Source organism: Dryas octopetala, chromosome 2 (genome assembly GCF_963921425.1).
Source record: "Dryas octopetala chromosome 2, drDryOcto1.1, whole genome shotgun sequence".
NCBI lineage: Eukaryota > Viridiplantae > Streptophyta > Magnoliopsida > Rosales > Rosaceae > Dryas > Dryas octopetala.
The window spans coordinates 23273935-23293697 of NC_141367.1; the positions used below are offsets into that span (position 1 = coordinate 23273935).

Genomic DNA, 19763 nt, shown 5'->3' on the forward strand with positions numbered 1-19763 from the left:
TGACATTAGTTAAAAAAAAAAAGGTTAAACCCATTTGTCTTAAAAAAGAGTTAATGTAAAAGAGGCAAAACGACCTAGTTTTAATGATTAGCATGAGATTAGTATATAATGAATTAACAGAGGATCCGGATGCTTTATTAATCATATATCTTCGAATCTTTGTGAGAGATACAATTCATGCATGTAGCATTACTCTGTCACTTTTTATTTGTTCTTCTAGTTCTACTATCACTGATTCATAGTTGGGGCTCTGAAGCTGCTTTGAGTCCTATCCCTTTCGTGACAGCTTGCATGCTACCATCACTGGCCTTCATCACACAAAACAAAATAAAATAAGATGAAATATTTGGTCATAACCCACATAGTAGGCGACATGCATCTCGAACATGGTTGCCACGCATGCAGTTGCATGTTAATTTAACAACTCACAAACTTCTGTGGGTTTTTAATTTGCATATTTATATATATACACGCAAATTTAGTAATTTACCCTTCTACAGCTTCAAAATTTCCAAGATTAACGGTCTAAAACAATCTTAAATTAATATCCAAGTCGATCTGTAGCATTACAGAAAATCTAGTACACTGGTAAATGAATAAGTTTGTTAATAACTTAATCAGATGGTCCAGCTCTTTGGCCAAAAAACAAAAAAGATGGTCCAGCTCATATGACGTGGCCTGTTCTGTCTTCTGGCAGGTCAAACCATGCTATCACAAAGTACCAATACTCCCATCTTCCAAAACTAAGGGGATTAATGTCATTTTGTTTCCTAAATCCTAAATTATTACACATGTATCAGTTTGTTCCTCAGACTTCTAATTTGAAAAATTAAGGACCCTGATTTTTTCAATTTTGCCAATTAAGGTTATTCCGTCAATTTATACATTTTTCATCTAAAATGTCGAGATCATCAAGCAAAATTTAGCAAGAAATAAAAGAGGAAAAATGATACATGAGGAAAAAATGATAAGATCTAATTGGAAGGGACCATTTTGCCCTCAAAGATTTGGATAAAAAATGTGTAAATTGACAAAAAAATCTCAATTGGCAAAATTGAAAAAGTCAGAGTCCTTAATTTTCTAAATTAGAAGTCTGAGGAGCAAACTGATACAAGTGTAATAGTCTGGGGAGCAAAATGATATTAATCCCCAAAACTAAGTACTAATATAATTATTAAAACAATCGTATTAATCCATGCTAGTCACCACAACGTCACGTGCCAGATAAAAGGCTCAAAAACAGTACAGTATAGCTTTTGAAGAAGTAAATACTATGTTAAAAAACGAGACAATGATTCTTCTCTGTTTTTTTTGTTTTCTTTTTATTTTGGAGGAATTTATCCAAGATTGAATCTACAAATTTAGGTGAAAGTATTTTTAATTCTTAACTGTTAATAATTTTATCCCTACACTTAAATTCTCCATCAAGTCCGAATCTATCATTCTTCAATATTTTTAGATTGAAAAAGAAATAATACGAACATACAAAACTAGGAAATAATTGCAAGTAATCAGCCTAATTATAAACCTAATCAACCGGCGATTAGAATGTAGTTATACTCAAAAGTCAAAAGTGATGCCTTTCTTTTGAGACACAAAATAATGTGTAACCAAACAATACTAAATTATGTGTACTTTGCTTGTGCAAGATATATGGTAAGAAATTTCTTGATACATGAAGATGAAAGTGATGACATGTAGGAAAGAACACAAGTGTTATGATAAAGGCATGTGATGGTGAGCACTGGAATGTGTTATTTTCTTTCTCATTTTAATTTTCCCTCCTTCAATGGAGGCAAACGGTCAATTTTTTGTCTGTAGCAGCAAACAAACAAAAGGGGTCCATCCATGGCTGGACACAGTCACGGGAAATCACTCCAAACCTCCAAACCTCCAAGACTCTACAGGCAGTACTAGTAAAACTACAAATACTAATAAATCTCTCTTATCATCATCATCACCATCTCTCTCTCTCTTATCTCCAAGATCATTAGCACTCTTTTTCCTTATGAAACATTCAACATGGTTGATGATTTAATGGAAGCTACCTCTTCTTCTCAAAGATTAGACATCAAATCCATTTGGGGAGTTGTCATTTCAGTCAATCAGTGCATTCTCAAACTCATAGAAAATGCCAAAGTTAGAAATTCCATAAGGCTGAGATGTGCCTCCAAGCTTAGTACTCAAAAACAAGAATTCTTCGAGTTTTCGGAGCAGTCTGTCATATCAAATCTCTACTGGGGTATTGACAGCATTGAGGCTGCAATTCAAGCGAAATGGCCGGAGGAGAAAGCCTCTAAGCTGAAGAAATCGGAGCAACTGCTGCAGGTTCCCGCGCTGCTCGATGAGCATGGAGTCACTGCAGGAATTCAGAACTGGTATTTGGTGTGCTGCTCATACTTTTATCTCTCAGTGGTCAGGAAGCTTCAAGGGGATGAGTGGCAGGTTGCGCTGCATTTCCTGCAGGCAGTTCTGGTCTCCCCGACACTTGTTCGAACTGAATTTGCACCAGAACTTTCTCAAACACTTTTCCCATCATGCACAAAATATGATGACAAAGATGAAGCAATAAGGCAGATGGCAAGGGTATATAGAGATTGGCTGATGTATTATCAGGTCATGTTATATGGAGAGACTCCTGATCAGTGGCACTGTGGATACACCAGAGAAATTTTGTCCCCCGACAGTGAGTCACAATATTCTATGTAAGTATTTTTAGATACTGCCTGTCATAATATTCACATGATATTAAAATGAATCCCATGTATATGTATTATTCTAAAAACTTAGTTCAACACCTACCCTGCAGAAAATTTAAGAATGAAAGACTTGGTGATAGCATGCAAATTCAATTTTTATGCAATAGCCACCCAAGAAAATGTTTTGTATAGTAAAGCTATGGGAGTGTACTCTAAGGAACAGAACTATCACCCAATCATATTGCATTCTTTAATCCCCAGGCCAAGGCTAACAAACCCCACAAAGAATTAATTTGGAAGCATAGTTATTTGACTTCTATATCAGAAAATCATTCACTTCTTGTGAGCAGGCAAGGGAAATCCACCAGCTCGAACTCTTCAAATACAATTGAGCACAAGCACAGCTTGCACACTCACCGGAATGTAAGCCTTGCCCTATATTTTCTCCTCTAATACCAGTGTGCAATTTCAAATTTTCAATTTGCTATTTAAGTTCAAAAGAAGATTTTCTCTTATGCACTTTTCTATAAGTTCCAAAGTTACATATATATGTCATCCACATCCTTTAGTCTAACAAATAGTTTGCATTAACAAAATCCTTTTCCATATTTCATTTAGTTGTTTGCTTGATACTTGATGCAGTATGAAAAAGTGCACCCTTTTGATCCTGAAGAAGATATGGTTGGTGGCATGAAAGATGCACTGAAGACTTCCATCTACATCCCAGAATTTGAAGAACATGGGAAAAGCACAATAGATTTGAATCAAGTAACAAATCTTCATGTTGGCAGTAAAAACCTCCAAGATATGCTGAATGACTCCCAATCAGATATGCCAACTTCTGTGGATTCATGCTCTGACTATTCTGATTATGACATTGAGTCGAAGGTTTCTTCAAAAGACATTACTATCTTTACAAGGATTTAGCTGTCGAAAATGACTAGGATATGCAAGTCCAATTATTGAGTTTCTGGTTCTCTGCCTTTTGATATATTAATCTTAAATAAATCAAGTAATTCTAGTTTCAATAACTAATTGCATAATGTTCACTCATCTCTTGGTGAAGCAGGTTATGGATGATGGTGATTGCTCAACTAGAACTGCAAGAATAAGTGCAGATTTTCCCAAGTCAGAAGTTTATGATAGGTAGGTTTTGCAGTCACAATTATATACCTTTGTTTAATTTTTTTTCTCTCTTGTAGACATAAACCTACTGTAGAAAACTTTCTTTTTTTAATTTTTATCTGCAACTATAGACAAATTAATAACCGAAATTTATATATCATCCTAATTTACAAGCACTAAGTGTATAGGAAGCTGCAGGCTCCTAGCTCCACATCAGACTCAGAATGTGAAGCAATTTGCTTTCCACATGCCTTTCGGGATACAATGCCTGAAGAAACACCTGAAGTAAATAACTCTATGTTGCTTTCCAGCAGATTCACCAGTTCCACTATCTTGGAACATAGAGATAAAAAATCAAATACCCTTCAGAATTGTTATGTAGAAAATGAGTGTGCATCTCAGTGGAACTGTAGGATCGACCATATGGATCGCCAAAGAAGTGTCGCGAGGAAAAAACATAATTTGCATAGCCCAAAAAACATTATTGAAGTTTGTCTACATTCCACAAAAGATTCCAAAAGTGAACTACTGGGTATCACTGAAAAAGCAATTTCAAAACTATTTTACTTGGAAGGGTTGGGAAAATGGGATGACGAATATGCTGCAGAAGTTACAACAATATATGAAATATTAGGCCACAAAAAAGGAGAAAAATGTGCTATCTTGAAAGACATGATATTGGATCACCTGCTAATAGGTATTTCCACTTCAAAGGAGGACACAGTTATAAGGGCATCAGTGTCTATTCTAACCACTATTGTTGCAGCAAATAAGTCAGTTATAGAAGACATAAAGAAGAAAGGTCTGCAGTTGTCTGATTTGGCAAGTGCTCTAAAAAGAAATGTGCATGAGGCAGCAATACTTTTCTTTTTGTTGAATCCATCTCCTACAGAAGTTAAGACTTTAGAACTTTTACCGACGCTGGTGAGGATTGTGTGCACTCGAAACAGTTACAAGGGAAGGTCATCATCACTGCCAACACCTCTGACAGCATCATTAATGATTATTGAAGTTTTGGTAACTGCGTTTGACCATGCTACAAATCACATGCACTTGGCTGAAATCAGTTATCCCAGTGTTCTTCACGGGCTCTTAGATATTGCAAGAGATAGTAACATTGAAGAATTGATCTCTTGGGCCACTATTCTTGTAAAATGCATACAGTATGATGGACATTGCAGAAGATATATATCAAAATCAGTTCCTATGGATCCATTTATTCGTCTTCTAGAAAGTAAAAAGAAGCATGCCAAGTTCATAGCACTGGAATTTTTTCACGAAGTTCTTTGCATGCCACGGTATGAAAAATGATTCAAATTCCAATATTTTGATAGTTTTTATGAATTATGATGACAAAATACTGTTGGACTCCTTATTTCATGCAAATTTTAAATCTCAGGTTTTATTGTCACTAAAAGTATATCACATGAGATTACACAAGTATAACATGAGAACTACACATAGTTTAACCCTATAGATGTAACTATAATCTTATCAATGACCCAGCATCAATCTTTTGTATTCTTTTTTCAGAAAGTTAGGTCATATTATATTATTATGCATCCACTTTTGTATGGGAATATTAGATGGTACAGTTAATTAGGGCCTTATTACACAGTAATCCTAGTCCTATGAGGCTCTCCAACATCATATTCTCATTATGTCAGGTCATCAGCTACTACCTTGTTGCAGAGGCTACAAAAAGAAGGAAGCATCAATATTATGAACACACTCATGGTTTGTGTCCAACAATTGCAGCCTCAATACCAACTTTTGGCAGCAAATTTGTTGCTTCATTTAGATACACTAGTAAGTATTCAGTTTTGGAAATTATGGTAGGAATGAACCATTCATTGGACAAACATGGAGAAGCTGTTATTAAAATACATAATGAATATCTGCAGGATAACTCCTCTTGTAGAAGTGTATTTAGAGAGGAAGCTATGCAGGTCCTCCTCAAGTTGGTGGAATCTGAAGAAAGTTCTGCTACACAGCTCTTATCTGCATTCATTTTATCAAATCTCGGTGGAACATATTCTTGGACGGGGGAACCATATACAGTAGCATGGTTGGTTAAAAAAGCAGGTTTGACTTCCGCAAATCAACGGAATATGATAAAAAATATTTCTTGGTTGGATGATTGCTTAGAGGTGAGCATTTAATGAAATATGGTGTAATATATAGAACTGCGATCTATGAGCGTGTTAGCAAAATGTACCAATCAAAGAATGTTGCACGAATTTACAGGATGCTGGCACAGACTCATGGTGCAGCAAAATTTCCAGGAGAATCATTAACATGGGGAATCCTGTCTTCCATGCTTTAGAGAAGGGTCTAAAGAGCACAATAAAGGGGGTTTCTAGGGACTGTCTAACAGCCATAGCATGGCTTGGATTTGAAATCGCAAGGAGTCCGGATAGCATAAAATGTTCGGCCTGCGAGATCTTACTTAGTGGAGTTGAGCAATTTTTGCATCCGGGATTGGAGCTAGAAGAAAGAGTTCTAGCATGTCTATGCATATATAACTATGCTTCTGGTAAAGGTATTGCCCTTATTGTAACTGAAACTTACACAAAACAAGATAAAAATCCGTGAGATAGTGAGGTGAACGTTTAGCAAATAACATATGTCCAGTTTTCAGATTAGTAACATAACAGTGGAGAACTCAATCTATTCAATGCAAACTTAAACAGTACGTTTCATCATGTTACTCATGTAGGGATGAAAAAGTTAGTTCATTTCTCGGAAGGAGTGCGAGAATCACTAAGACGCCTGTCAAATGTAACCTGGATGGCAGAGGAATTACATAAAGTAGCTGATTATGTTCTGTCAAACCGATCAGTGAGAACTCAACCTTGACTTTGCAGAATTTACTCAAGAGCTATCTATCTATTGCAAATGCCTTTCATTTACTACAGAACACATTTCTGTGATTTTTCATTTCTTCTTAATGGTAAAGCAGCGTATTTCTTGTGTTCACACCCAAATCCTTGAGGTTGGTATCAATTGCAGTGGAGCTGTATGTGCCCTCATCTATTTCAAGGGATTTCTTTGCAGTGGATACTCAGATGGTTCTATTAAGGTAAGGGATTAATCATCATGTGCTTCAGACACAAAGTAACTATTTTTGGTTATTGAAGTACTTTAATAATGTATCTATATTCTTGTTTCTTGCTTCAATAGATCTGGAACATCAAGGGGCAATCAGCCACACTTGTATGGGACATGAAGGAGCACAAAAAGGCAGTCACATGCTTTTCGCTTTTTGAACCACGGGACAGCCTTATAAGTGGATCACTGGACAAAACCATTAGGGTATGGTAAACTTTTACTGCAGGAACACTTCGCTTTCCTCACCAGGATATGTAATAGATAAACAGACACTAAATTGCAAACTGAAACTTCTTTCTACAGGTCTGGCAAGTGGTTCAAAGGAAACTGGAGTGCATCGAAGTAATAGCAACCAAGGAACCAATTCATCATCTAAATACAAATGGTCAAACGATATTTGCAGCTAGCCATGGCCATGGGATTAAGGTAATTATAATGTTACTTCCAATATTGAATTGATGGTTTCAACATTGATCTGTTGTGGACATGCACATATTGCATACATAAACAGGCAGAGTTTCTAGACTCTAGAAGTGAAGCTTCCAATGGAGAAAGTCAAAAGCTTCAGTTGTCCCTTGGACAAACACTTTAACAATTTAGCACATGACAACTAAGTACTGAAATAAGTGTTCAGCTAGAAATGACTTATCTTTTCCCAGGTGTTTGATGCATCAAGAAAGGTAAAAGATAATTGCAAGAATAAAAAGGTGAAGTGTATAGCAGTGGTTCAAGGGAAGGTTTATGCAGGATGCAAGGATTCAAGCATACAGGTTAGTTTATAGGTCTTGCTTAAAGAAACTTGTGCACTCAGTAAAACAATAGCAGGTGACAGCATTCCACTGTTTTTAGGAGTTTTCTATAACAAACAATCGGGTGCAAGAGATCAAAGCAGCAACAAAATTTTGGAAGATGCAACGTAGGCCCATTAATGCGATTGTCACATATAAAGATTGGCTTTATAGTGCAAGTTCAAAAGTGGAAGGTTCAAAATTGAAGGTAAGGATTACAATTAGAAGCTCACTATGTGCACGAGAGAGCCTTCCACTGATTAAAGGGCAAATGCAGGAATGGAAAAGACATGGCAAACCCCAAATGTCACTAAGAACTGGGAAAAGAGAAAATGTGATGGCAATGGGAATAGTGGAAGACTTCATATACCTCAACTACAGCTCAGCAACAAACAGCATTCAGGTAACTTACTAACTTAGATAGTTAGACTGTTGTTGGAGAACACAAACTACAACATCTTTCAAATGCATTTTTATTTCTCCAACCATTTTAACATTAAAAGAAAGAAAATGAAAAAGAAACATACCATTAAAATTGGGATATACTTTGTGAAATCAGATATGGCTAAGAGGGACACAGCAGAAAGTGGGCAGAATTTCAGCAGGAAGCAGAATTACGAGCCTCCTAACTGCCAACGACATTATCTTATGTGGTACTGAGGCAGGCCTAATCAAGGTGTGTACATTAAACTTGTCTAGTTCTAAAGTTTGTTCATAAATTAATCATACTTAACCAACCGGGTTAAAGATTAAACAGTCGCGACTATGCTTAGCACTTGCATTATAATCTTAGAACGGATTTCGTCCTAATTATCCTATAATTTCATACTAAAACAGGGCTGGATCCCCCTATAGCACCTCATCAACCAGCAGGCAGGTGTGAGAACAAAGAAGAATGTTCACGCTTTTTATTATTGTATTTATTATTATTTTACAGTGCATATTGTAAAAAGCTACCTACTGGTCTACTACGCTAGTATACAAAGCATAATGAAGAGAATTGATAATGTGATTGTATGTGTATAGTATTTATGATATGGTTACAACTGAACATCAATCCAATCTTTATCAATTAAACCCAGAAACCACTTTTCTATCTATTCTTCTCTAAAGAGCCATGGTTAGAGATGTACATATATCTCAGTTTGCCTAAACTAAAACCCAGGTTATGAATGCCATGGGCCCATGGCCACAAATTGGAATGACCAGACTTTCGGTCAACTGACTCAAATCTCATCAAAACCCATTAAAGATTTCAAATACTTGGTGACAATAATCTCTTTTAGTTGTGCAAAAACAAGATTTAGAAAAATAACATCCATTAAAGATTTAAAATTAAACACATTGCCACTATGTGAGTGCCATCATATAAAAGTAAGTCTCATATGTATACCGTAAGAAGGAAGCCAAATATAAAAAATTGAGCAAATTACAACTTACACAGGTTTGAGGTGATTCATAACTTGCAACATATCTTTTCATTTTTTTCAATTTAGCACTATCGTTTGCATCATTGTCAGTCAAATGTTAAATATTGCGTATCATGTATAGGGGCCATGTTTAGGCCAACTTGTAAAGTTGACCAACATCTCTTTAGGTTTAGGGCATGTGAGAGGTCTACGAAATTTGTGGTGGGGTTGCTACCTCAGTTGATAAGATCCTAGAGCCTGCTAATGAAACTTGTACTTCCGGTATGTACGCCATGTGTATAATATTTACATTTGTGGTTGGCCAAAACGTGGGCTCTGCATGTAATACGTCAACATTTAATGTCTAATTAACAATGAGGTAAACAATGCCAAATTGTATTAAAGTTAAAACATTAGATAGTAAATTAAAAAATTGAAAGAATAGGGTGGAAATTGTGATCAATACAGCTGAATATAAATCCCTAATAATATAAATTAATTATGGATGTAGTGATTTTTCTCAATTTAATAAGAACGATTTATTCCTAATGTATCACAAAATAAAATGATTTCCCGATGCGACTTGCAAGAATTGCAACAGCTAAAGTTGTCACGATAATCGTGGTTATTGTGTTGGAACCCCCGGTTGAACTAAGAAATTATTGTGTGTATTTCCCACAGTTATTGCATATTCCACATGCCCGGATGCCCCACATTATATAGTCCTTATTAATCCTCTCTCTGCATTGTTTTATGCTTGAACCTTTTGATATGTAGCCTCTGAGAGAAGACAGAAGCTCTAGGCCCCCATAAACATTTGTTGCTAGCTTCCATGTGGCCTTTCAAGGCTGCTTTCTTCAAGCATTCGAGTCCCGATTCAATCCTCGTCGTCTCATTGAAATATTCGCCTACTCCATATCCGTACAAGGCCTCTGCATTGCCACACTCTCTGCGGCGTTCCAAGAAACTAGAGATTAATTTGTCGCTTTTTTAATTCCAAAGATCCCGCGGAATTCATATGCATTCAATTATTCAAATATGTAATCGTCTTCGGCCATCACTAAAACAAAGCGTCTAGCTAGTTATTGAATAAAGAGCCTCTCTATATATGTTTCTTTGTTTTATAATAAACTAGGGAATTAATGTATTGAAAACAAGAAAAGGAAGTTAATGAACCAAAGGAATTCAATGAGGAAAAAGTTCTACTTTCTGTAAAATTGGGTTTCTTACTAATACTAGTTGGGGGAGGTTTCTTACTAATACTAGGAATACCAATATTGATCTTTCTAATTTGAGTTAAGTTTTATTTTATCTATGTAATTTTCAATTATGTCAATTTTATTTTTTTTGTTTTCTAATAATTGCAATTTAATGACTCATGCATGATTGAAGGTATTTTTAATGGCAATAATAAAGCCCAAAAACTTAAAATACTCTTATTTGGCGTGTTTTACCTATTATTTTTATCGGACAAAATTGATAAAATTATATATGTGTCCTCAAATTATAAGAATATAATTAACACAGTCAAACCTATAGTGACCAAAATAAAACTTGACCAAACTAATGATGATAACGTAATTAGCCATAGATCAATGGTTTTTTTTTTAGGGTTACTATTTGCACACCTTTTTTTTTCTTTTTGCACACCCTTCTTAATAAAAAAAAAAAAAAACCAATGAAAAAAGACTAACACACCCCTCCTTCCTTAACACACCCCAATCAGACTCCAAACAAATTTCAAACCCGCACAAATCCAGTCGAACCGCGACCCGACCCAGCCAGATCTTCGCCGTCTAGCCACCTCTCAACACGAGACCGATCGAGATCTCTTTGTCTTGGTGGCGCCGACCTCCCAATGGGGTCCAATCCTTCATCCAGACGCCGTACAATCCGGATTGAAGTCGAGAAGCTTCGGCTGCTACCGGCTTTCTTCGCTAATTCCGGTCGTTTTCTGCCACCAATGGCCACAATTTTGGTATGGTTATCTTCCTTTCCTCATAGGCTTTAAAACTCATATAAGATTGTTTGTTTTTATTTAGTATTTTGAAAGTTGGTGATTTTGTGGAGTGAGAAGTGGGTTGGGTGGGTCGGGTGAAGGGAGGAGGGGCTGGATGGGTTAGGTGAAGGGGGGAGTGGTCGAGGTGAGGGAGGGTGAGGTGTGTGTTGGTCTGAGTTGGGTGAGGGAAGGAGGGAAGGGTGTGTTGGACTTTTTCTTTTAATTTTTAATTTTATTCTTAAAAAAAGTGTGCAAAAAAAAAAGGTATGCAAATAAGAGTTTTTTTTTTTTTTTTTTTGCCATGAGGGCCATAGATCAATGTTGAACCGATCATGATTCATTAAGTGTATTTGTGGGATTAATGCGCCATTATTAGTCCTAGAGACGACGTCGTATTCCCAAATAGTTAGGCCCTTGCCTCGACTATGATTTTATCCTCCCTCTCTCTTCTCTCTCGCTCACCCTCCAACTAGGGCTTGGAGTGAGACGTTACTGACCTTAAACCCAGGCAGCGTTGCGTTCTCAGAGCAACAAGAAGAAGAAGAAGAAGAAGAAGAAGATGCCTGGGCCCACCGTAGAGATGGAGCCAGTGGAGCCACAGTCACTGAAAAAGCTCAGTTTCAAATCCCTGAAGCGAACTCTCGATCTCTTCTCTCCCGTCCATGGCCAACTCGCCCCTCCTGACTCCGAGAGGTACCACCATTGATTTATTTATATTTTTCTTAAAATCTCCTGAAAATTTATATGCTAATTTATATTTCATTTTTTATTTTGCAGTAAACGAATTCGCATGAGCCACAAGGTTAGTGAATTTTTGTTTTATTATTTTTGCTCTTTTATAAACTGTGAAATTATTATTAAATTGAAGTAAACATTGCATTAAAATGAACACTTTGATTGGATTCCTAGATAAGCGTAGAGTATGGAGGAATTGAACCCACGGCTAGTCAAAAACCCCCTCGTCGGGATGATTCTGATGCACCAAATCGTGGTTCCGGGCCTTCCAATGCCCTTGCCCTTCCAGGTATTGCTTGTAACCCTATAATAATCCATTTTATGAAAACTACTATTGCATTGACATCGGTTAATTGTGCATAACTTGATGAAACAACAATTTTTTATGATTCTCACGATTCCGGCAAATTTGGATTTTATTGTTGTTTGTTTTTCTGTTATTATTGTGGCTGTAAATATATACTCTGAATCTAATTTAAGTAGGAATATTCAGTGTATTCTTGTGGAGAAATTACATATATTTTGGGTGTTCTTTATTGACATTGTAACATGCCAAAAAGGTTTGCTTGGATATACATCTAATATCTTCCTTGTCATGAAGATTCTAGGGATTCAAAGACGGAAGGAGCTCAAAATGCTTTGGTTGTCGGTCCATCTGCCCCAAAGGCACAGTGAGTAGTTTCTTGCTTTCTCAGTTTACTATTCTTTTATTATCTTCGTGGATGGTCTATGGGGGCAGCAATGGTTTCTCATGTGTTTATTTTATCTTTTTTGTACATATATTGACTTGTTCCGCTTCCCATATATATGTGAATCAAAGCAGCTGGGTTAAAGGTTTGAATCATATTTGAGAACTATATAAGGGAATTATGAAATTTGGAAGACTCCTTGTTCTAACATTGCTGGATGGAAAATAGGTTATTGTGATTTATTGTACTGGGGACATCTTTGATTTGGAGTGAATTGTGATAATCATGTTCTTGTTTATTGCCAGGAATGATATTGGAATTTCCGGGAGAGGCACTTTAGTTGTTTCTGCTCCAGGGTCATCTGAAAGGTTTGAGCTTTGCCCTCTGATTTGTTTTATGCCCTTATAATGTATGAATTAAACTAGTGATTTGCTTTCTTCAGTTGGATTTTTCACTCCAGACTACAGTTCATGTTTAGTAGCTTTCATCACCTGGGATAAGTAGTGTTTGTATATTCTTTGTGAAAAAAAGCATATCTATAACGTTCAGGTTTAAATCTTCTTAGGAATTTTTGTTAGCAATATACAACACCAATCCAAAAAAATCAAAGCATTAGATATGATTGAAGAGTCAGTGTTTGCTACTGTGGTAATTTTGATGTTTTGGCATTGATCTGAATTCATTGGTTCCAATCCCTTTGAATTGGCTGAATACTTTTCCATCATTTTACTTTAATTGCATTGCCTGGCATCTGCATGCATTATACAGTGAGTAGGGTTAGACTCGTCTTGGTACTGTATTCTGTGCTTCCTAGGTGTTGTAAGATTGAAGTTTTTATTAGCTTATCTGGCTGAGATATTATAGGCCAATTGAAGATCCTACACATTACAAACTTCATGAAGCTCTCTACCATATTCTTGCATTTTCTTAAATCTTGATAATACTATCAAGGAAAACATAGTCCCATTTTCGCTTCATCTGTTACTTCTTCTTTCTATAGGAATTCATCAACATCAGCTATTATGGAAAGAATTCCCAGCAGATGGCCTCGTCCTGTTTGGCATGCTCCATGGAAGATCTACAGGGTAAGAATAATGTAGTTGTTTGTTTTAGACAATTAGGTGCAGTAGGGAAAGTGGGGTGGGGTTTTATTGTCTGAGTAACTTGGAAATTCTTATTAGATTGAAATGCTTGGGAACCAAGATGGGAATTCATGTTACACGAGTGCTAGTTTCCATTTTTATTGTCCTTGGTTTGGCTGTTTCTTGTCTGGCCTAGTTTCTATTTTGATTGTCGTGGTCTGGTTGTTTCTTGTCTAACAAGTTGATAAGGCTGGCCTGCACCTCTTGCTGTATGAACTTGAGTTGCATGCACTTACTATTATGCTAAATGTTGCTTACATGCCATCATCAAATTGTTCCATTTGATCGTGTAGGTTATTAGTGGCCACTTGGGATGGGTACGATCTATTGCCTTTGATCCAAGTAATAAATGGTTTTGTACTGGCTCAGCAGATCGCACAATCAAGGTATTGAACATTATGCTTCATTTGCCCAAGTTGGTTTGTCTGAGTTGCCTTATGTGTTGATTTTATGTCGTCGGAGAAACTTAGGTTTTCCCCTTCCCCCTTTTTCTGTTTTATTTTTCTATTCTCTCAAGAACTTTTCTTAGACCCATTTGTTATTTTTTTTTCTCTGGTCTTTTAATGGGTTGTGATTGTTTTAAATTTTGGTTGATCAGATATGGGATGTAGGAACTGGGACGCTACAGCTTTCACTGACAGGACATATTGAGCAAATACGAGGTTAGTTTCTCTTGAATTATTGCTGGTGGCATTGCTTGCTTTTGGTTAACCATTCCGTGGTTAATGACTGTTTTGGTAACAATAAGTGCTTTGGTTTTTGCAGGCCTTGCTGTTAGCAGCAGGCATACCTATATGTTCTCTGCTGGTGATGACAAACTAGTTAAATGCTGGGACCTTGAACAGAACAAGGTTAGAACTTCTATTAAATCAACTGTTTCAGATCATTGCTCTACCTAAGTCCTGTAAGTAATGCTGGTTGTTTGATCATACAACTTGTGCAGGTTATCCGTTCATATCATGGTCATCTAAGTGGTGTTTACTGCTTGGCTCTTCATCCCACTCTTGATATTTTACTTACTGGGGGACGTGATTCTGTATGCCGGGTATGTAATTTATCAGTTTAGTAGAAATCACATCCTGCAATAATATGGATGAAGTACTCTTAGGGACTGAGCAAAGTGATTTTTGTAATTTGCATCAGAGTGGTAATACCTATGTTTTGATGTAATAACATTTTCAGGTTTGGGATATTCGTACCAAGATGCAAGTTCATGCATTGTCTGGGCATGACAACACAGTTTGCTCAGTTTTTACTCGACCAACGGTATGAACATCTTTTTCTGTCGTGTGTTCTGTTTTCTTAATGGTATTATGGTTTTAGTGCAGAGAATGCATGCAGACAAGTTCGTACAATTCATAGTAGTAACTTATATTCCTTCTGACGTCATTGTTAGATGATTTGGATTCAGGGCAATTTTTTTCCCTTTTAAAATTTTGGGCTGGATTTCTACTTTCTCCCATCTGGCATCCTTCAGTCTTGCATCATTTATTATAGAATTTGAACCCAGTTATCCTTGGATCTCATATCTTATCTATAGCACACCTAATATGCAAGTAGCATAAAATTGAATTGACTGGCACTCTGAATTTCTACTTTTATGCTAAACATTCAACCATGGTGGTTACATTTTTCTGGATGTGTGTGTGTATTTTTTTTTTTAAAAGTTAGATATCTATTTCTGGATGTGCTTTTTATGGTTAAAATGGGCATCGTTCTTATATTTCCAGGATCCACAAGTTGTTACTGGCTCTCATGATACAACCATCAAGTTCTGGGACCTTAGATATGGTAATTTTTGTTCTGTAATCAATTGAATCTCAATTCGGTGTTGGTATCTCCTTTCTTTTCCCTTAAATATCAATTTACACTCCTTGCAGGAAAAACAATGTCAACTCTCACACACCATAAGAAATCTGTGCGTGCAATGGCACAACATCCTAAAGAGTACGTACCAGTACATGTACTTGTTACGTAATGTATAATGACTTATCCTTCTGGTTTGGATTATTATGCTCCCTTAAATTATATTTTCTGCTATTGTTTCTAATTGTGTTCTGTTATCCAGGCATTGTTTTGCATCTGCATCGGCTGACAACATTAAGAAATTCAACCTTCCAAAAGGGGAATTTATGCACAACATGCTGTGAGTATTTGAATGAACCGAATCTTTAGATATGTGATTCCTGGAATTATGGATTTGCAACTTGCTCTTTTTCCCTATTTATATCATTATTTGTTATACCATTAATAAACTATATGAATTCTCTAGTGAATTTTGTTATTAATAATTTCCAAAATCATTTGTTGTTTTTGAGCAGCTCTCAGCAGAAAACCATAATTAATGCGATGGCTGTCAATGAGGAGGGAGTTATGGCCACTGGAGGTATGAATTTTTACCATATTACCATATTAGCTCTCAACATTAGTACTGTTTTTTTTTCTTTTCATAGAAATTTGGTAATTCTGAACTTTTGTCCCTTGCCTATTGAAGGTGACAATGGGAGTTTGTGGTTTTGGGATTGGAAGAGCGGTCACAATTTTCAGCAATCACAAACAATTGTACAGCCTGGTATATTTGTTGAGCCTTATCTTTTTTGTGTTTTTCTTTTCCCTACTTTGGGACTTGGCTCTGTAGCAAGGAGGGAGGCTAACAATAGAGATGCTTAATTACAGGTTCACTGGATAGTGAAGCTGGTATCTATGCCCTTTCCTATGATGTCACTGGTACAAGGCTTGTTAGTTGTGAAGCTGACAAGACGATCAAAATGTGGAAACAAGACGAAAATGCCACTCCAGAAACTCATCCTCTCAATTTCAGGCCCCCAAAAGATATCCGACGGTTCTAGTGTTGATCCTCCTCTGCTGTTGCCCTGCTCGGTGATGTGTAATATTGTTTCACAATGATCCAATGTGATATTATTGTTTTAGTATGATGTGCCTGAATTGGATTTAGAAAGAATTTTTGTCAAAGCACTAGAAACTTTTGCTGTTTATAGTGAATTAGTGAATTTTATTTACTTCTAATCATCTTTATGTAACTCACTTGGTTGGCTCCGAAGGATTCTTAATTTAACGATGGCAATTAAGCTGCCATATCAAAATCATGTTTTGGATCTGCTTTGTAGTTGACGCAACTTATCAATGTGGCATCGTGTGACTGGTTGATTAGATCTTGGCTGTTGATTTTACGCCAAGATTGTCCCAAGCCAAGAAATCATACAAGCTTTCAAATTTGCCCTTCTTTTCCAGCAACTTATTTTTGTTTCAACTTCCAAGGATGATTGAAGGATTAAAGTCCTGTGTGTTTCCCCGGCCAAAATAAAATAAAATTCCTGTGTGTTTCTGAAAACTCAAAACTGCCTTGTGTTTAAAAGAAAAATATTCCTAATTTTTGGATTGGAACTTGTGAGACTTAAGTGTTTAATTTTCAGATGGTCCACGTGTCCAGCAACAGCCAACAGGCCCTTTGCTTCAGATTCAATGTTGGTTTTTTATCAATCTGTTTCCAAATGCACTGTGTATATATATCGTTGAGTTCAATGAGCAAGCTTAATTAATGCCCCTTCTGGCGGTTCAAGTAATGCTGCATTGCCTTGAGAATAAATTTACAATTTTTTTTTTTTCTGCTTTTAAAGCTAAACCTTAACTTGTGCAATTTTCGCTCTTTCTTTGCGGTTGCTCCAATTGTTGCATTTTCTTTTTCGTAATTAATGGCTTGTGCATGTGGCAGCGCTTAAACACTGTTTCCTTCCTTGAAGAGAATAAATGATTTAAGGTTAGGGACATTTTAATCACCTTCTATTTAGCTTTTGAAAATCACCTTCTACTGGTTGAATTGGGCTACACAACTATCATTGAAGTATTAGAGCCAACTTAGACACTATTAGGAAAATTTTCCTTGTGCAACTATCACCTATCATATAACCAACGCACCAACGAATTGAATGGAGTTACACAATTATCGATTTATCGTTGAAGTATTAGAGCATTGCATACAACTTTTATCTAATAATCTGATGATGTGACCAACACACGAATCAGTAAATGTGAGAATATATTACACACAAGAATTTCTTCACCGTTGAATCATGGCCCAACTGGTACAGTTGGCATTTTTAGTCATCTCTTGGTGGGTGATGCCACGTGGTGTGCTCTGAAGGTCATTGGGTGGTATATCTTGTGTGAATTTTGACCAATTCACTATTAGTTTATTCCCCATCACTCGGTTGATGAGAAACGACAAAACAGCTGTCTGTAAGAGCATGGGGATTAGAGGGAAGGGGTTGAGGAAATAATTACTTAATTAAAATTTAAAACCAGTCAAATATAATTATATACTTACCAAACATTACGTTATATCTTTCCATAGCTGTTAGACACTAGACAACAATATCTAATCTAGGGACCAAACTAAAAATTAGCAGGTAATCCCCAAGTCCAATCCCATTGCCTAAAAAGCCCAATCACACAGAGATGCACGCGCCCACCACGCGCCTTGGAACGATTATACGGCCAAATTTCATGCATGAAAGTCCCCATGTACCGACCACTTCGACCCAAAAATTGCTCTCCCTGCCCACTTAACACACACATATCCACTCCCTCCATTTCTCTCTCCCTCTCTCTCTTTCTCTCTCTAAATCCCATGCTGCCCAGCTTTTTCTTTTTCAGTTTCAAGCTTTCTAGCCACCACCTTCAAAACCCGAATCTTAATTTTCCCGAGAAAATCTAATCAAAACTCAGATATACATACATACATACATACATACATACAGACAATTGGGAAATAATGAACCACTCCGACCAGTTGGTTCACAGAACCCACACAACCCAACAAGCTCACGATGATCATCAAGTACAACAACAACAAGAACCAATTCTTGAACGACAGAATCATAAGCCTCCCAATCTCCTCCAAAAGTTCTCCGAAAACCCAATTCGCTACGTGCTCCGCGAGCAACGCCTCGTCTTCGTCCTCATCGGTGTCGCCATAGCCACTCTCTTCTTCAACACCTTCCCCATATCAAACCCAGAACTCGCATCGATAGCATCATCATCACTCCAGAACCCGACCCGAGACCCGGTTTTCGGATCCGGGTCGGGCATCCCGACCCGCCGGGTCCTCTACGAGACCACGATCAACGTGGGCGGGAAAGTGCCGCTAGGGATTAAAAAGAAAAACCTGCGGATTGTGGTGACAGGTGGGGCCGGGTTCGTGGGCAGTCACCTTGTGGACCGTCTGATCGCTCGGGGTGATAGTGTGATTGTCATTGATAATTTCTTTACGGGTCGGAAAGAGAACCTGGTGCACCACTTTGGGAACCCAAAGTTCGAGCTGATTCGACACGACGTCGTTGAGCCGATTCTGTTGGAGGTTGACCAGATCTACCACTTGGCTTGCCCTGCCTCCCCTGTGCATTACAAGTTCAATCCGGTCAAGACCATTATATCCTTTCTTAATTTAGCTTCATTATTTTTTAATTAATCTACTTGCTTAGCAATTAGCATGCATGCTATCAATGGCTCATTTTACATAATCCAAAAAAAACTTTAATTAATCTACTTGCTTAGCAATTAGCATGCATGCTATAAATGGCTCAGTTTATATAATCCAAAAAAAACTTAACTATCATGGTATATTTTATTTGTCTATCCTTCTTATTTATTATGTTATGTGTTGATTGAAATAAACATATAAAATGTATATATCTATTACATTAAAATTTTACTCTGACATAAAAATGAAAGGAGAAATTTTGGGGCCCTTGATTGTTTGTGTGAGCGTTCACAAGACAAATGTGGTGGGCACACTGAACATGCTGGGACTGGCTAAAAGGGTGGGTGCACGCTTCTTGCTGACAAGCACCAGTGAGGTGTACGGCGACCCCTTGCAGCACCCACAGGTTGAGTCCTACTGGGGCAATGTCAACCCCATCGGTGTAAGGAGCTGTTACGATGAGGGCAAGCGCACAGCAGAGACTTTGAGCATGGACTATCACAGAGGCCTTGGCATTGAGGTCATATACTATATATATATATGCCTTGTTTCACCTTCTAAATCAA

The 19763-nt window shown here is 37.1% G+C and overlaps 3 protein-coding genes across 5 annotated transcripts in view; all 3 read left to right on the top strand.

Annotated features, from left to right (window-relative positions):
- Window positions 1-1953: 1953 nt before the first annotated feature.
- Window positions 1954-8780, top strand: LOC147294318 (Transducin/WD40 repeat-like superfamily protein). Of its 3 annotated transcripts, none has more exons than XM_086234052.1 (17): window positions 1954-2705; window positions 3050-3122; window positions 3342-3587; window positions 3769-3845; window positions 4013-5122; window positions 5492-5633; window positions 5729-5974; window positions 6072-6366; window positions 6544-6665; window positions 6784-6906; window positions 7008-7139; window positions 7239-7361; window positions 7595-7705; window positions 7785-7931; window positions 8001-8126; window positions 8283-8399; window positions 8561-8780. In XM_086234052.1, exons 1-17 carry the CDS (start codon window positions 2023-2025, stop codon window positions 8576-8578), a joined length of 3891 nt encoding a protein of 1296 aa, XP_086090178.1. In that variant the 5' UTR covers window positions 1954-2022; the 3' UTR covers window positions 8579-8780. The 3 variants fall into 3 exon arrangements, with proteins under 3 accessions (XP_086090178.1, XP_086090179.1, XP_086090180.1); XM_086234053.1 differs by having other exon boundaries at window positions 6787-6906; XM_086234054.1 differs by having other exon boundaries at window positions 4139-5122.
- Window positions 8781-11540: 2760 nt separating this feature from the next.
- PRL1 (pleiotropic regulatory locus 1) lies at window positions 11541-16813 on the top strand. Its single transcript, XM_086231643.1, has 17 exons — window positions 11541-11824; window positions 11909-11933; window positions 12041-12155; window positions 12468-12537; window positions 12861-12923; window positions 13556-13640; window positions 13991-14083; window positions 14296-14359; window positions 14463-14548; window positions 14641-14742; window positions 14880-14963; window positions 15428-15488; window positions 15578-15644; window positions 15766-15843; window positions 16019-16083; window positions 16192-16269; window positions 16374-16813. Exons 1-17 carry the CDS (start codon window positions 11691-11693, stop codon window positions 16544-16546), a joined length of 1443 nt encoding a protein of 480 aa, XP_086087769.1. The 5' UTR covers window positions 11541-11690; the 3' UTR covers window positions 16547-16813.
- A 1473-nt stretch (window positions 16814-18286) lies between these two features.
- The window catches only part of LOC147294320 (UDP-glucuronic acid decarboxylase 2-like), a 2985-nt gene continuing 1508 nt past the window's right edge, over window positions 18287-19763 (top strand). The window contains exons 1-2 of the mRNA XM_086234509.1: window positions 18287-19146; window positions 19490-19717. Coding sequence (XP_086090635.1) covers window positions 18490-19146; window positions 19490-19717 — 885 coding nt within the window. The 5' untranslated portion in view covers window positions 18287-18489. The remainder of the gene's footprint in view (window positions 19147-19489; window positions 19718-19763) is intronic.

Excerpts from the sequence above, each read along its gene's own strand:
- PRL1 (XM_086231643.1), top strand. The coding sequence starts at position 11,691 with ATGCCTGGGCCCACCGTAGAGATGGAGCCAGTGGAGCCACAGTCACTG. Across the intron at positions 12,924-13,555 it reads GCTCCAGGGTCATCTGAAAG|GAATTCATCAACATCAGCTA; the intron begins GTTTGAGCTTTG and ends TTCTTTCTATAG. Across the intron at positions 14,549-14,640 it reads GGGACCTTGAACAGAACAAG|GTTATCCGTTCATATCATGG; the intron begins GTTAGAACTTCT and ends CAACTTGTGCAG.
- LOC147294318 (XM_086234052.1), top strand. The coding sequence starts at position 2,023 with ATGGTTGATGATTTAATGGAAGCTACCTCTTCTTCTCAAAGATTAGAC. Across the intron at positions 3,588-3,768 it reads ATTATGACATTGAGTCGAAG|GTTATGGATGATGGTGATTG; the intron begins GTTTCTTCAAAA and ends TTGGTGAAGCAG. Across the intron at positions 7,932-8,000 it reads TGGAAGGTTCAAAATTGAAG|GAATGGAAAAGACATGGCAA; the intron begins GTAAGGATTACA and ends GGGCAAATGCAG.